General features: G+C 40.8%; 1 protein-coding gene across 2 annotated transcripts in view; it reads left to right on the forward strand.

Moving 5' to 3' along the window:
• The window catches only part of LOC134630948 (poly [ADP-ribose] polymerase tankyrase-1), a 106695-nt gene extending 93081 nt beyond the window's left edge, over positions 1-13614 (forward strand). For both annotated transcript variants that reach the window (XM_063478774.1, XM_063478775.1), the window contains 9 exons: positions 895-1081; positions 1178-1257; positions 4218-4338; positions 5040-5137; positions 5806-5880; positions 6045-6150; positions 8274-8460; positions 8611-8767; positions 9683-13614. In XM_063478774.1, the coding sequence (XP_063334844.1) occupies positions 895-1081; positions 1178-1257; positions 4218-4338; positions 5040-5137; positions 5806-5880; positions 6045-6150; positions 8274-8460; positions 8611-8767; positions 9683-9769 (1098 nt within the window). In that variant the 3' untranslated portion in view covers positions 9770-13614. The remainder of the gene's footprint in view (positions 1-894; positions 1082-1177; positions 1258-4217; positions 4339-5039; positions 5138-5805; positions 5881-6044; positions 6151-8273; positions 8461-8610; positions 8768-9682) is intronic.
• Positions 13615-16043: the final 2429 nt, after the last annotated feature.

Consider the following 16043-nt stretch of genomic DNA (forward strand, 5'->3'; position numbering starts at 1 on the left):
AGATCCATGGTGAAGAGTACTAAAATGTTAAACAAGCATTTTGGTTCCAGTTATTTATTTTTATATCAAAGTGTGTTCCCAGTGCGGCTTTTTTTCCCCTTTATAGCTGTTATTTTTACAGGACAGTTAAAGCTCTGAAACCGTACTGTCCCACAGCCAAACAAAGGAGATGTAAAAACCAGTTTATTTTTCATCATCAAAGTGAAATTATTCTTACTGACTGAACAGGTGTTCATGTGTGTGCGTAACTGCTATTCCAGAAGTGTAAAAGAGACTTAGCAGCTTGATTCTTTACTTAGAATCAATTATAAAAATTTATACGTGTTATGCATCACATGCACATTCCACTCACAATGCAACTAACAGTTTGCTCGGCTGTAACTTCATGATATAAATAAAAGAATCGGTGAAAATGAGGCACTTCCAGCTGAATTTAAAGTGACACATGGAACATAAGCTGCTCCCAGACAGATTGTGGGTTTAAGTTACCATGGTGATTTAGCCAGATAAAAAAGAGCCACAAAAAAATTGACATGTCTTGCTAACGTTTCACACTACACCGCTCTGAAGTTTCTGATGAATGGTCGCCTAGGTAACCTGACCTCACAGTTAGTTTGATTACGATACACCATAACTGCAAGCCCTTGTGAAACCCTACATCGTAACTTTGCGTGCATCTCCCTTGAAATGTAACTACACATCAAGACAATCAACATCCATGGTCGGTTCAAGTGGCTGAATGTCACTGATTTTCTATGGTGTCTGGTTGCCATGTCGCTAGCTTTTTCAATTCACCTCAAGAGATGAAAGCTCAAACACTCAAAATTGGTGACTAAAGAAAATTTCTATAAAGTCTTACTAAGTCAAAGCAAACCTTCTCCTTCTTACTTTTAGGTAAGTGCCAATGTGGTGAGCACAGGAGCGACAGGGGGTGTGGTCATCTCTCCGTCTCCGTCCCCTTCGTGCCTGTCAGCGGCCAGCAGCATAGACAACCTGGCCGCTCCTCTGAGTGACATCACGGTGGCCGGGGCCACCGGTCCCGCAGATGGAGCGACTGGCTCCGACAGGAAAGAAGGAGAAGGTGGGTGAACGCACAAAAGCGCCCGAGTCATGCGCTCATGTTGTACCACGAGTCAAAACTTGTGAAAACCCTGCTGACATCACTTTGTCTCTGCAGCTCTACTTGACATGACCATCAACCAGTTCTTAAAGAGCCTGGGGCTGGAACACCTCCGAGACATCTTTCAGCGGGAACAGGTACACAAACAGCATTTCTGATGTGTCAGACTTTAAAAGCGTGAAATAGGAGGAAAAAGAAGGAGGAAGAGAGGCTGCCGTAAATCCAATCCTGTTTCTAAGCAAAACAACTTCATTGGTCTCCCTCTTTTTGTTGTTGTTACTTGTTGTGTGTGGATCTAAGGATGGCAGGATCTGTCTGCATCCTGTGGTCCACCACTGTTATCCTGACTGTAGTATCACAATTGACATAAAACTTGATGCACACATTTAATGTAGCTGTGGACCAAGGGTGGCCACATACAGCACCACTTTGATCTTATGTGAGCCGAACAAGTGAAACTCCCCTTTCTGTCAGTCTTGATATAAGAAAAAGAAGCCAAATTTCAACAGTATGTCTCACTTTTTTTATCATGACAAAGAAAGCCCCTGTAGTAAATGAAAGAAATCTCTCAGGATTACTTTTTGGGCTTATGCTGTAAGAACTAAATGTGTAAAATAATCTATCATTTAATTACTTTAGTGGAGTATGAATGGTCACAGGCGAGGTCTTTATCAGTAGGAAAAGCTGTAAAATGTTAAAAGTTAAAAGTCCAAAATGTCCTCCTTCACATTTTCCAAAGCTAGCCAAGGGGCCAGATTGGAGTCTTTGGCTACGTCCACACTAGCCCGGATGAATTTGAAAATGGCATTTTCGTCTGAAAACACTCCGCGTCCACACTAGCGTTTTCAGTCGTTTTCACAGAGTTCTGCGTCCACATTGAAACGGCCGAAAACGCTTACGTTCCAGTGCTGCGCACGCGTGAAACGCAAGACGATTCGGCCTGCCTCATTTCTGTCTGCTGTTTATTTACTTTCCGGCTCTTTGAAACATCGCAGCAAAATGTTGAGGAAAAGCACCGAGTTAACAATGAGGTGGAGTTGTTGCTGCGAGTAACACAAAAGTACAAAGTTGCAAAAGCGAGTGAGAATTAAAGAATTTGAAGAAAAGCGATCTGAAGCATGTACAAACTGATATTAATCTTTAATAGGGCTGTCAAAATTGAGCGCAAACAAAACAACTGCTGTATAATGCCCTCCGCTATCTTAGTTTAATTGGTCACATGACTGCATCACATGAATAAAATGTGTCATCGTTTTCGAAAAGGCTCCGGGTTCGCTGTCTACACTGCAATGCGAAAACAGCGTTTTCAAGTGTATCCACTTTGGAGAGCGTTTTCAAAACGCTCAGTTTTCCTTGACCGAAAACACCGTCTCAGTGTGGACGGAAGAACCAAAACGGAGAGAAAAAGATGCGTTTTCAAACGAAAACGTATTAGTGTGGACATGGCCTTTGCCAGGCCGATCTTGGCTCCCGGGCCTTATGTTTGACACGGCTGCTGTAGACGTAATGAGCTGTGATTTTTTTTTTTCTTTTCTTTTAAGTAGCTCAATCAGAATTTTAATTTGTCCAGTAATTTTGTCGTCTGTAATCGTTTGATTTATGGTTGCGTATCTTGCAGACCTTCCCATCAGCATTGCGTTTTATTAGCCAGTCAATTAGCAAACACCACAAACATCTGCTTAGCACGCCGGCTTTAGCATTCAGCTCAGAGCATTACCAAATTTGCAAATCTTGGTGCTGAAAACTGTGGAAAACGGGCAGATGTATAGAGAGTAAAGAACACAAAGGGAGGCGAAGATCTCCACAGAAGACAGAGAAGAAGGTAAATCAAGACAAAGGGGAGGAAAGAGAGAAAGGTGCTTGAATGGATGAAGATAAAAGAAAAGAGAAGCAGAGACAGAACAGTGAAGGAGATGAAAGAGGTCACAGAACGAGGAGAAAACAGAGTGAAATAAAGTAACACTGAAAGGTGACAGCTGGTAAAAGGCAGGGTGGAAGCATTGTGGGAGATTCTGTGTGCAGTTAAATTTATTCTTGCCCCCCTCCCCTCCTAAAGGGAAACAAGCCTTCATTAATATTCAAATTGAGAGTGATGCAGAGTGATGTCGGGGTAAGAGTCAGCTGTGTCTACGTTTCTACTTCAGAATGACATGAACAAGAACTCAGAGGTGTGACAAAGAAACAAACATTGCTTCAGCTGACCTGTCACTCGTTATGGGCGCCTTTAATTTAGCTGCAGACTTTGCACTTTGCTGCCGTTCAGTGTTCTTGATGAATCGCAGAATAATGGTTTGAACTTTGCACTCTTTGAAGCTTCTTCCTTGTCAAGCCTCACTGTTAACTAGCTTGATGTAAAGGAAGACGTTCAGAGGAGGTTTGCCCAGGGCCTTAATAATGTCTGAGGTCAGCGCCTTAAAGAATAAAAATAGATGTGAAGTTCTCACGCGAGAAGCAGTTTGAATTCTAGTGTTTTTCAAACAGTTTTTTTTAATTTCACCAGTTTTTGGTCCTTTCTTCAAATTGTTTTATTCTGTTAGGGAGATCCGCAAAAGTCAAACGCGATAGTTTACCCCTCCGCGGTGTGACAGGTTTCTGCTTAGCTTATTTCTCCGCGGTGCACCTCGCAGTAAACTCCCAGCAGACTACTCAAGCTGTGATGATTTACACCTGTATCAGTGATCAAGGCAGCGCGGAGGGAAAGTTATCTCTGCCTCAAGGATGAATCTCATTTCTGCTCACCCTGAACAAATTCAGGAGAGCGGCGATGACTTCGCCGTCGTCAATTTGCATATCAACTGGCTTGATTACTGCCATCCATTCATTGACCTTTTCTTTGTGCGGCTGCTGTTTTTCATGAATATTTGTCAGACCTATTTTCTCTGTGGTACATTTTAGATCACTGAACTCATCACTCTTTACAGCGGACAGTTCAGATTATCAGCTTGTAGCATGACCTGCTGCCACTATCGACACATGACTTACTGTTAAATACATTAATGCATTGTTAAATCAATTTTTATGACTGTATAAGTAGAGGCAATGGGAAAAATAACAAGTGCACTCTTTTTTCTTCTGTTTTTTTGCCATTTCTGGGCAGATTTCACTGGATGTGCTGGCAGACATGGGTCACGAAGAGCTGAAGGAGATCGGCATCAACGCCTACGGTCACAGACACAAACTCATCAAGGGCATCGAGAGACTGCTGGGAGGCCAGCAAGGTCAGTATACTCGAAGAGAACAGCGCACTGAGTGTAACTGAGTGGAAAAGCATTCAAAGGAGGGGGGGGGGTTAATAAAACTTGCCAATAAATATTTAAAACAATCAGTTAGACGTATTTCACAATCAATAACATTATATTCTACTAATGTTCAGATATGTTATCCAGGAAATGTGACTCATATTTTATATCTACATGTCAAACACTTGGATTAGATACAACAAGTAGTTTTGCCTTGTTGTCTTACACTAATGAAGGCTTCTCCTATCACAGAGGTTGGCAGTGATTGGTGATACCTGCTCAAGAGTGTTTTTGACTTGACAAGATGTTGTGAAGTAGTTTTTCCTAACCATGAAAGTAACTCTGATCATCCACTTTAGTTATCGTCTCCTAAACTCTTTGCTATCTCAACTGATAGGTTTACATTTGTTTTTTCAACCTAATGATGGGCTCCTTCACTTGCATCAGCACCTCTTTGGACTTCATCAATTTCCTGGAATAAACTCAGGATTTTTTATTTGATTAATATGTCATTAACTAACATGAAACCATGAAACTGATTGTCAGTCAAGTCGAGTCTCTGTGTGTAAAAATGACTGTCGTTCCTGAACAATATAATTTATATAATTTTTCTTTACCTTTTTAATTAAAATTTAGTTGAATTAAACATCTTGATCTCTATTGCAAATATTTGCTCGTAGGTGCAAACCCATACCTGACGTTCCACTGCTCCAGCCAGGGCACCATGTTGATCGACCTGGCACCGGATGACAAGGAATTCCAGTCTGTGGAGGAGGAGGTACGCAAACGCCCCTTTGAAACACATGTAACCTACACACAACACTGACCACATTTAAATTCATAGCACCTTTTTTTTTTTTTGAACCTTACCACCTGCATGAATTTCTTTCAGTGTAAAACAACATTTATTCATTTGCTTGAACAGTAATTTCAACCATGTGCCTAAAGACACATCACGCGGTGTCACAGCAGCCAGCTGAACAAGAGGTTTCGTATCTGTGGAGCTGCTCCACTGACTGCATTGCTCTCGTAATTGAGAAGCCGCGATTGAACGAGACAGCCGATATCAGTGTGAATGAGCTGAAATTAATGAGAACCGTCACATGTTAAAAGAAATTTAACAGGTAATTTCATCTGTAATTCTTCCTCGAGAACTTGGAAAATGACAGTCATGAAGTCTGGACTGATTTTTTTTTTTTAAATACCAGAAAAAAAGCAGATGAAATATTTTTACCTACAATTATTTTGCACACATTATTTTTGCTGTATTATGCCAGATTTCCCCACAGGCACTGTGAAGGCATCTACTCTTGATTGAATGAGCTGCTGCTTTCCTCTCACACTTTAGTTATTTTAACTTTTCAGAGCATTTTAGAAATCTGAGGGAAAAAAAGTTTAGTGTTTATGATGATTCATTGTTGTTATGTTTGATGATTTCCTCCTCAGCTACAGAGCACGATCAGAGAGCACCGCGACGGAGGCAACGCAGGCGGGGTCTTCAGCCGCTACAACATCATTAAAGTATGACCTAAAAAACACACATCACACTGTACAAATACAGAAATAAGTTATTTTTATTTTCTTCCCTCCTTTAAAGCAAAAAAAGAAAAAGCAATCTGGACATAAATTAAGCACTGGCCAATTTTATGTGTGCTGTTTCCCTCCTCTCTTTCCTCTGACTGCAGATTCAGAAGGTTGTGAATAAGAAGCTGCGGGAAAGATACACACACAGACAAAAGGAAATTGCAGATGAGAATCACAACCACCACAACGAGCGCATGCTCTTTCACGGTAAATAAACACTGTGCACGTGGTAAAATATGAAAGCATGCTGAGCTTCTTTAAATATAGTCCTGCTGATTTACAGCGATTTAGCACCTTTTTTATGCTGAAATGCTCTGACAAACATTTGCACTCCTATAATGAATATTTGTGAAATACATTGAGCAGGTGAAATACATTTGACTCATGTACCAAACATCTGAAAAGGAATTAACTCTTCCAACAAACACAGCTAAGCACACTAATCCAAAATTGGATTATCTCAGTATAAGACAGTTGGTTAAACTTAGTATTACTCTTGCTGTGAATCCATCATCAAGTGGACTAGAAAAAAAAACAATTCATCCCCAAAAAGGGGAGTAGTTTTGAATTTTACTCTAGTTAACGGTGTTGTCAGCACCCTGCTGGGTGGGCGGGGAGTGTGGACACCCAACTTTGTGAATGCGATACCATACATGTACCTACTGGGAGGCTGAGACAGCTACCAGTATTTTTTTTTCCTTTTATTAATGTTTTTGGAACTTCTGGTATCATGAGATGGTACCTGCACTCCATTCAACTTGCATAGATAGTCCAGCCCATACATGCCATCACAAGATGGTCTGCTGTGTCTTCCAGCACAAGTCTCAGGAGTGTGTTGGAGATACCAAGAGACAGGTTTTAACACAAGGAGAGCTGCAGGACTACTGTCTGCTCTTTTGATCGATGAGAAACAGAAGAAGCACCACTAGAGCCCCACAGAATGACCTCCAGATGGCCACCCATAAGCATATTTATCACATTATCTGTCAGAAACTGACTTCATGAGCAGGGCCCAACATCCTTTATTGGAAGGGGTAATCACAGCTCAGTGCAGCTCAGTTGTCATTAGTTGTCATAGTCTGGCTGTGCTGGACTCTGAGCTCATGTCCCAGTAAAGGATGTCGGGCCCTCATGCCGTGCTCGTGGCATTCTGATGTTATGGGGGTCAGAAACACCCACGAGTAGCCCGTTGGACATCTTGTCGTAGGGCTCTGGCAGCGCTCCTCCCTTTCCTCCTCACATAGTATTGGACCGTGAAAGTGCTTATTATTGATTGTGTGATAACTCTGCTGCAGTCTGACACATCCATGTCGGCGCTGCTGCATCGACTACAAACATTACACCAGATCCATTTAACCTGCAGCGTTTAACTGTCATACAGCATTTTGGAGAATAGGAGCACGCATACCATTCAGTTTTGGATGATTTCTACAGACACAGAGGCTAACATGGTGGCAGGTTTAACCACGAGGTTAAAATTTAGACAGCATAAAAAAGGTCCATAGATTCAACTCTACATGAGTTCCTGCAAAGACTTAAAAGAACTGCACCGCTCAAAGGTATCCGACAGCTCCCGATATCTACTTTAAAAATCAGTACATGAGCTGATGTGGTGAATCAGTCGATGCACCTTAAATATCTGTGACAGCTTTGGCTGTCAGCATGCCGTCCTCTAAAGCTCAAAAAGATGAATTAACCGGAGTATGTGAAATGCATAAATTCTGTTTCCTTACATGGAGGTAAAGTAAGGAAGCGCTGCACTCTGCACTTCCTCCTTTTTCTCCTAGTTTCATAGTTCTCTTGAGGACTAAGGTGTTTTGTGATTAACTGTAATATTATCTTTACTACAATTTAGTTATAAAAAAAAAAAGCATTTCTATACATAATTTTTTTATTTCACCACAAAATGTGATTATTCCTACGGTGGAGATTCAGTCCACATACAAAGCAGAATTTGGCCAACTGCTTCTTCTGTATCGTGATGTTTCAACCATTTGTGTGCACCATCATTAACGTCTTGGCGCGTCGCTGCCGTTATTCTTGCAGTCTAGCTGTAAGTTTGAAGGAAACTCCTTAATCTTCCATCCTCTTTCCAACCACAAGCTTTTCTCCATTACTGCCGTAGAGTGGAATCCTCCCAGTTTCTTAGCTCAGTTTCCAGTACTCAGTACGCTACCTTTTCTGGCATCTTCAGAGTCTGCTGTGATCTTTTATGTATTACTCTTGTATCTCAAGACATTTCTGATGCAGGCATCACTGTCAGGACAGACATGCTCACAGTGGAGGCAGCTGAATATTTTGTGTCATTTCTCACTTTTCGGGCCTTCCAGGTTCTCCCTTCATCAACGCAATCATCCATAAGGGCTTTGATGAGCGTCATGCATACATCGGAGGCATGTTTGGCGCTGGCATCTATTTTGCCGAGAACTCCTCCAAGAGCAATCAGTACGTGTATGGGATCGGCGGAGGAACAGGTTGTCCAACCCACAAAGACCGCTCCTGCTACATATGTCACAGGTAGGTGCTCACATCGGCCTGAGCAGCTTTAGCGAGATCTTTTTAGCTTCTTAAAATATTCTTGAAATAAAAATTGCCTTACCGAAAGATCAAATAAACTGATTTTATTGATTCCATGGTGTGCGTCTGTGTGTTTGTGTGTGTTTGCAGACAGATGCTGTTCTGTCGGGTGACACTCGGTAAATCATTCCTTCAGTTTAGTGCAATGAAAATGGCCCACGCCCCTCCTGGTCACCACTCCGTAATAGGACGACCCAGTGTCAATGGTCTGGCGTATGCAGAGTATGTCATCTACAGAGGGGAGCAGGTTGGTACACACAGAAAAACATTTTTGCCTTCCAAATTTCAACGTACTTGGAAGTTTGAGATACTAAGTCCAACTTTTGAAATTTGGACATAATAACTCATGCAAAAAATGTATGTATTTATTCATGTTTTTTCAGCGGCGGAAACAAGGTTTTAGTGAGTAGTGGCAAGTCTTTGCAGACATTTGGCATCTTCCATGCAAACTGTTTGCACAATTGTGACCAAAGTAATCGTAAGGACCTTGTCGATGCAGCACCACAGCCAATTTCACCCAGTAATGGCAAGCAACCCGAACTACTCACTCACCAGCCTTTCAGGGAATACACATTATTACTGTCATTCCCAATGGGAACACTGACCAGTCTCTAGCACGGATGTCACAATACCAGGAATTTACTAATTGGTACCAGTACCAGTAGAATTACATGATTCTTGATACCAAACCTATAAGGGCAGCAGCACCAGTTGCCATCTTCTTATTCTGCATGTAGCCACTTGTAGCCGTATGCTGCCCCCTACAGTTGTACCTCAGTACATATGCTGCCTGGTACCCATGGTACCAAATAAGTACTGTCACCTTTTCAGAATTTTGGTATGAAATGGTGACCATGTGACTGGGGCTTTAGCAACCAATCGTAAGCACTCAGAGAATCATAATTTTTTTCCTAGCGAATGGAGGTTGCCAGGCAGTCGCCAGCTGGTCTCTAGGCCTGTGTGACTGGGTGTTTAAATCTTTAAAAGGACCAACACTGTAAATTCCAAAAATCCTCAGCATACACACATTTGAAATACTTACCCAGCCTTTATAAAGGTCATACTTAATTTACTTTGTCTTTCTTGCAGTAACCCACGTTTTTTTTTCCTAGCACTGAAATCATAACAGTTTGTTTGACTTTAATGTATTCTTTGTCCTCAGGCTTACCCAGAGTACTTGATCACCTACCAGATTGTGAAGCCAGAGAGTCTGGCCACGCCTGCTGCCACTGCTGAGCAAAAGTCCTAAAGCACAGCTGGGTGCCAAGTTAGCCAGACTGTAGTGGACAAATCTCTAAGAGGACCAGAACTGAACAGTAAGGAGTTTCAAACCTCAGACCTTCAAAGTCTCTGGAGCTGGGGGTGGGTGACACGAAGCATCGGCTGGCCAGGAGTCAGATGACCCTCAAACGTGGAAATAAGGAGGAAGAAGAGACGGTGTCTTTCAGTTTTTTGGGGTTGTAATACAGGTTCAGTCCAAAAGGAGCAGACAGTAATAATTAATCATTTGAGGAGAAAATGGAAACTGTTTCATCGGTATTAATGGTAGCTGTTTTTGCAGGCCCTGTGGCTTGATCTCAAAATGAAAGCAATTACCACAAAAAAAAATATCTAAAACAAACAAAAAAGCTGTTTTGTTTTTTGTTTTTTTTGGCACCTTTGCACTGCTCCTGTATTCTAGCCCCAGGCTTTAATGTGTTTTTTTATATTATGTCCTCTTTTTGCTTTGCGCACACACCCACAACATCAAAACAATGCTCCCACGCCACCTCCAGATGCATCGAGAGAACGGAAATTCAGCGTGTTTCTGTGTCGTCGCATTTTCACCAGAGGCCGATGTAAACCAGAAGCCACAGGAGGAGAATATGAAATGAGCTGAAACGCAGAGAAGCAAGAGAATCGTTGATATCAAAAAGCAAATAAAGCTGCTGACGGGACCTGCTGCAGACTTTCCACTACAGTCCACACCGGGACCAACCACCACCTTACACCCACAAGTCAGTCAGACCAAACCTGCTCATTTCAGATCCGCAACATATCAAGCTCATACACTGAAAACCACATGCAGGCTCATCAAAATATAAAAAAATGGGATCTTAGCTGTCCGGGAAGTTAAGTTATAAGAAGCATGACAGGCTGAGACACCTGTGACAAGCCAGCTAACCTAAACATACCTCTTATTTTTCTCAAATATGCCACCAAGAATCTCTTTACAACAACTGATTGCTGCCTTTGTAGTATCACAGGAAATCTGCAGTCGTTATAGGAACTGCATCCAGAACTGCCGCGTTGTTTCAGCCCAGTTCTGACTAAAAACCAGTCTTAAACAGAGCCATGAGGATCACAGACAATTAAGGCTATCATACGCATAAGCTACTCTCACCTGCCAGTTTATTAGGCGCATCTAGCCAGTAAAAAGTGCTCAAATGAAATCCTGCTTTCTGTTACACCCATATTGTTTTATACCTTTAAGTGGTACTGTCATTTTTCTGGGCGCACATGCTAACCTGCAAACTCAGTGTGTTGCAAACAGATTTGTGCATAAACTTCATTTCCAGTTCATTTGGGTTAAACTTCACTCAGTATTCAATAACAAGACAGATAAAGGATGAATTTGTGTCTGTAGATGGCACGCTTGCTTTCTGCTGCTGTCCAGTTTAGTTATTTCAGTCACTGGAAAAGTTGAATGTATGCAGTAGAAGAGATGTGGCGTTCTTTAAAGTCTCACTTTAAGCAAGCCTGATGGTTTTGGTATTTTTTTTTGTTGTTGTTTTTTTGGGGGGGGGATTTCAGCTAATCACACAATACTGCTATCACTGAAGTATCTTAATGTCACTGATACGTTCCCACATGTGGTCGTTTCAGTTCCTTTCCATTCCAACTTTTACTGTTGATGCCCTCTAGTGGTGAGACAGACAAATTGCCAGCTTGCAGTACTGTGTTAAAGGCTATCAGAGAGGCATTTATTTTTGATTCTGTTTAAAAGTACCGTTTTTCCCCCAGTTTCAGGCGGTTCTTTGTTTGTTTGAAAGACTTCATGCTCCTCTGTTTACACTCCTCAAATGTGAAAGTGTCACTGTACTGTAAACTGTTTTCACACTTCAACCCTGAACTTTTTCTAGTCTACACTAGAGTGTCTGCTGCAGTTGGATTGGATATTAAGCGTGTATTTAACTTGCCGGCATGATGTCAGATTGCATCAATGTGTGACTGGGGGCAGGGCTTTTTGGGGGGCAGGGTGGAGGAGTTAGAGCCGGTGATCTTCCTGCCTCCTGCATACTCCACCCCAGGCAGCTGGCTGGCCTTAATCACATCACACAGAGCAGTTCCAGTAGTGAGGACACAACCGAACCTGATTGTGCTGATATTTTCTGGCATTCCTGTGTAGAAACGACTTAATGAGGCGTCAGCAGCTGGAGCCTGCAAAAAGAGTCTTTTTATATGATGATGAGGCTGATGGATATGTTTTATGTCAGGATGAAGTATGACGCTCATGACATGTTACCATTTCTCTCAGAAAGTACTATAAGCTCAAGGTTTTCCTTTTTTGTTTTTTTTAACTGCAATGACTACATGTTTTTCTGTTAACGGGTCTTTATTTATAACCTTTAAATTCCCTATAGATCATGGGGAGGGACCACACATGAATGTAGCTGTATGCTTTTAATCACCTCTGGTCACGTCAGGTGAAACGCAGCAGGGCTGATGGTCTTTGAAATTGAATGCCTTTAATGAGACAGTTGGAGTGAAAGCACCGGGACGGTGATTCTGACCGTTATGGAGTTCACCTCAATCAGGAGAGATGGTTCATGTCTCCTGACCTCTGTTAGTGATAAATTTGAGGGTAAAACAAATGAATGTTAAAGTGGTCCTATTGTGCTTAATGCTGTTACAGTGCTGGATGGGCAAAGTTTCGAATAATGGAGGTCAACATATGTGCAAGTAGGAGCGCACAGCTTTGGTTATGAACAGAGAAGCTCCACCCACTGGCTGTATAGACCTTCTGTTAGTGAGGGGCTGCCAATCAGAAGAAAGGTTGCTTGGCTTGTTTTAGATGATGGGTGAACTCAAGTGCTACACCTAGGCTCAATATAAGATCAATAAAATTACTTTGAACTGTCAATCACATGAGGTAACACTATTAAAGTCCAAGAATATAATAAAAATAAGCACAATAGGGCCACTTTTATTTCAGATTTTTCTTTTTTTTTGACTTGCAAGCCTGAATTAACTCAGTTGAACTAAACACACTGTAGCTGACCCTCAGAATAACAAATGAAACCTTTTTTGGGTGTCCTCTTTCAAGTTGTGACTTATTGACTAATTGATAGCGTAGGTAGGTCATCACAGTAGAAGAAATTATTTGTGTAACTGCGAATTGGGAAAATGAAAAGGAAATGACTAAAAAGGGGAAAAATTGAATGAGGAGATTGAAGAAAAGATGACTCAAGCAGAACATTTCAAAAAACCTGAAATTAAACTGACGTGAAAAGATGTTTTCAGTGGAGAATTGAGGTTGCTTCGCTGGAACAAAATGAAAGGCCCTCGTGTAAAGCCTGTTTTTTGTACTTCCACCAGAAGCTCAATTAAAGTTTGAGTGAGTGTCGGTAGTACACAGTTTTTAGATAAAACGGCAGCATCGCTGTTGGCTGTCTTGGTACTGACCTCATTAAGGCCGGCAGATGTTAATTTATGATCAGAGGTCTGTGGGCATTGCTTGAAATTGGACTGTAAATAAACTAAATCCAGATGCACCTTTTAGCGGGTCTTTCATGATTGAATTTTAGTTTATTTTCCCTCCTTTTTTTATGTCATAACCTTTTGAATTTTAATTTTAGCTGGTCTCTGTTCAGTGACCAACCTTGCTGTAAATAGATTGGAGGGTGGAGCGTCTCTTCAGTCAGTCAGGTGTTGTCTAACTGTCTGAGCTGCCTTCTACCAGAAGCCACTGGTTTCATTATCATTTCATTCTGTTACATTTGACCTCCTGTTGTACAGACGGTTGTACAGATGTGCTGCTGACCAGCTAACATGTGGAACAGAGAAACTCCTTCATGACTGTACAGAAGAAAAATCCTTAATAAAAGAATTTAAAGTGTCCTTTTGTTTTTCTTTCATTGTGAGCTTGAGTTCAGTTTGATACTAAACTGCATGGTAACACAAATATCTAATTAGCCAATCACATGGCAGCAACTTAATGCATTTAGGTATGTAGACATGATCAAGACGACCTGCTGAAGTTCAAACTTGGCAACAAAACGACTTTGTTGTTGTTGCCAGATTGACTGGTCTAAGTGCTGATTTTTCTCTCAATTTAACATGAACAATGCATGCAAATGAACGTCAGTATGCTAAAAAAATATATATATATATATATAATGTAAAAATGCCAGATAATAACAAAACTGCTAATTTACATCTAGTTTCAGCGAAGATCACATAATGGTTTAATATCAGAGACACACAAATATACAGCAAAAAAGAAACGCAAATAACAAATCAGACCAAAAAACTCAAGTGTGTGTTATTCCAGAATGGAAGGGTGGTTAAATAAGGATGGCAAAACAAAGTTATGTTGACTGGTGATTCTATGGATTTATTGTTTCCCCTGTTAATGAACAAGTGTAGAAAATCAGTGTAGAAACATTCTAGCTGCATTGTCCATAAGGAAAGCTTCATTTGCCTAAAATTCTGTAGCTTTTTACTGTGACATTTAAATGTTATTGAGTCCAAAGTGAGCCCAAGATATTGGGGGAACACAGAGTGTGTCAACTCAGCCTAAGAAGAGAAAACTGAGGCTGTATTCACACAGGTTCATTAAAATGAGCTCATTGTCTCAAACTGGTTTCTTGAAAAAAAGACTTTGAGTTGACCGGACTTAAACTGAGAGTGGAGCTAGCAAATCTGCAGCAACTTCATGATCCTATCATATCATTATGGACCAAAATCTCTGAATGTTTCCAAAACAAAGAATGAAGGTAGGTGTGAAGGAACAAAAAAAACCAAAAAAAAACAGGCCTGACCTGCCATTAACAAAGTGTAACTAATAAAGTGTCGAGTGCTGACACACCAGAACTGAGCACGATCTCTAAATCTCAAATGTTTCGAAGTTAAATCAACTTTGTATCATTTCTAAATCACCAAGAAAAGAAGAAGAAAACAAGAATACTGATGAAAATACAGGCTTCAAAGTGGTAATTAGCTAAATGACTCATCACATCTCAATTCATCATATTTCCCCCCCCCAAAAAAACCAAACCAGCAACAACATTACCCAGAAAACTACTTGAGTTAAGGTCCTTCAAATTTGGGGAGTAAATACTTGGTACTATGGCTCTTTGAACATGGACTCTCAGGAGTAGTAGCTCAAGCTAACATTAAATAATAAACCCCCCAAAACATTTGGATGTCTGATCTCTGACAACAGATTTGGATGCCTGCAGAAACCACAATTTTGCAACTTCTCATACACAAAGCACATACATTTCAAAGGTTTGTACTGTGAAATGAGAGAACACCCTCACATATTCTGGATGCAATACTGTCAGAAACTTTCTTTAAAAAAGAAAAAAAAAAAGTTCTTTTGGATTTGCTACCTGGAGTAACTTTTTTTTTTTTTTCATTTTCAACCTTCAATGTCTGTAAAACTATTCACCTGATCTGGACTCTTTGAACCTTTGTGCAAATTAATATTTAATTTCTTTTTTTAAATTATTTTATCAGTGCGTGGCATTTATGGCTTTATGGCATTTTATTTGATGGGTCAAGCTTTAAAGGGTGAAAGAAAAAAATGTACCTTCCTTGTATACAAGAAGATGTAAATGAAACATCAGTCCCCTTCTTTCAAAATTGTGATTTCTGCAGGCTTCCAAATATTTTAGGCAACTGAAGCATCCATCATTCTGTGTTCAGCTGTGCCACACTCCTGAGGGTACCAGATATTCACCTATAAACATTTTGAAGGGCCTAGGACAATTCATTTTTTTATTTAAAAAGATGTTAGAAAAATGTTTAAAAAACAGCCCTACCTTCATTTCTTGAGACATATTTAAGAAAATAAATGACAGTAATGAAAGACGTGTATCTTTTTTTTCCCCTCCCGTTTTGTCACTTAAATCTGAGTCAGGGGAAAAGTGATGATCTGACATGGAGGGATCCTAAAGGCATGGCATCACAAATTCCTCATTTTGAACCTATGGGCTGTATCTGTCTGCAGGATGACTCCACATAAAAGAACGAAGTAGCCATCCTACTGCTTCAGACAGTACACTACTTGCATAATCAAGCTCAGAAAGACAGACACACAGATTTGGCACAGCGGTTACGAATGGAGCTCAGTCAGTGTGAAGGAGATTGCTCAGCGTCTGCTTCCATGGACGGAGTCCAAACAAAAGACCTTTCTTGCTCTTCAGCACAAAAACTGCAAATTAATATGAAAAGAAGCCTGGTGACTATCTGAAGCACAATCTTTTGGCAAATGGGGTCCAGCATTTTTGACGTGATCCTCCCCAGGACTGCCACAG

Source organism: Pelmatolapia mariae, linkage group LG7 (assembly GCF_036321145.2).
Source record: "Pelmatolapia mariae isolate MD_Pm_ZW linkage group LG7, Pm_UMD_F_2, whole genome shotgun sequence".
Classification (NCBI taxonomy): domain Eukaryota; kingdom Metazoa; phylum Chordata; class Actinopteri; order Cichliformes; family Cichlidae; genus Pelmatolapia; species Pelmatolapia mariae.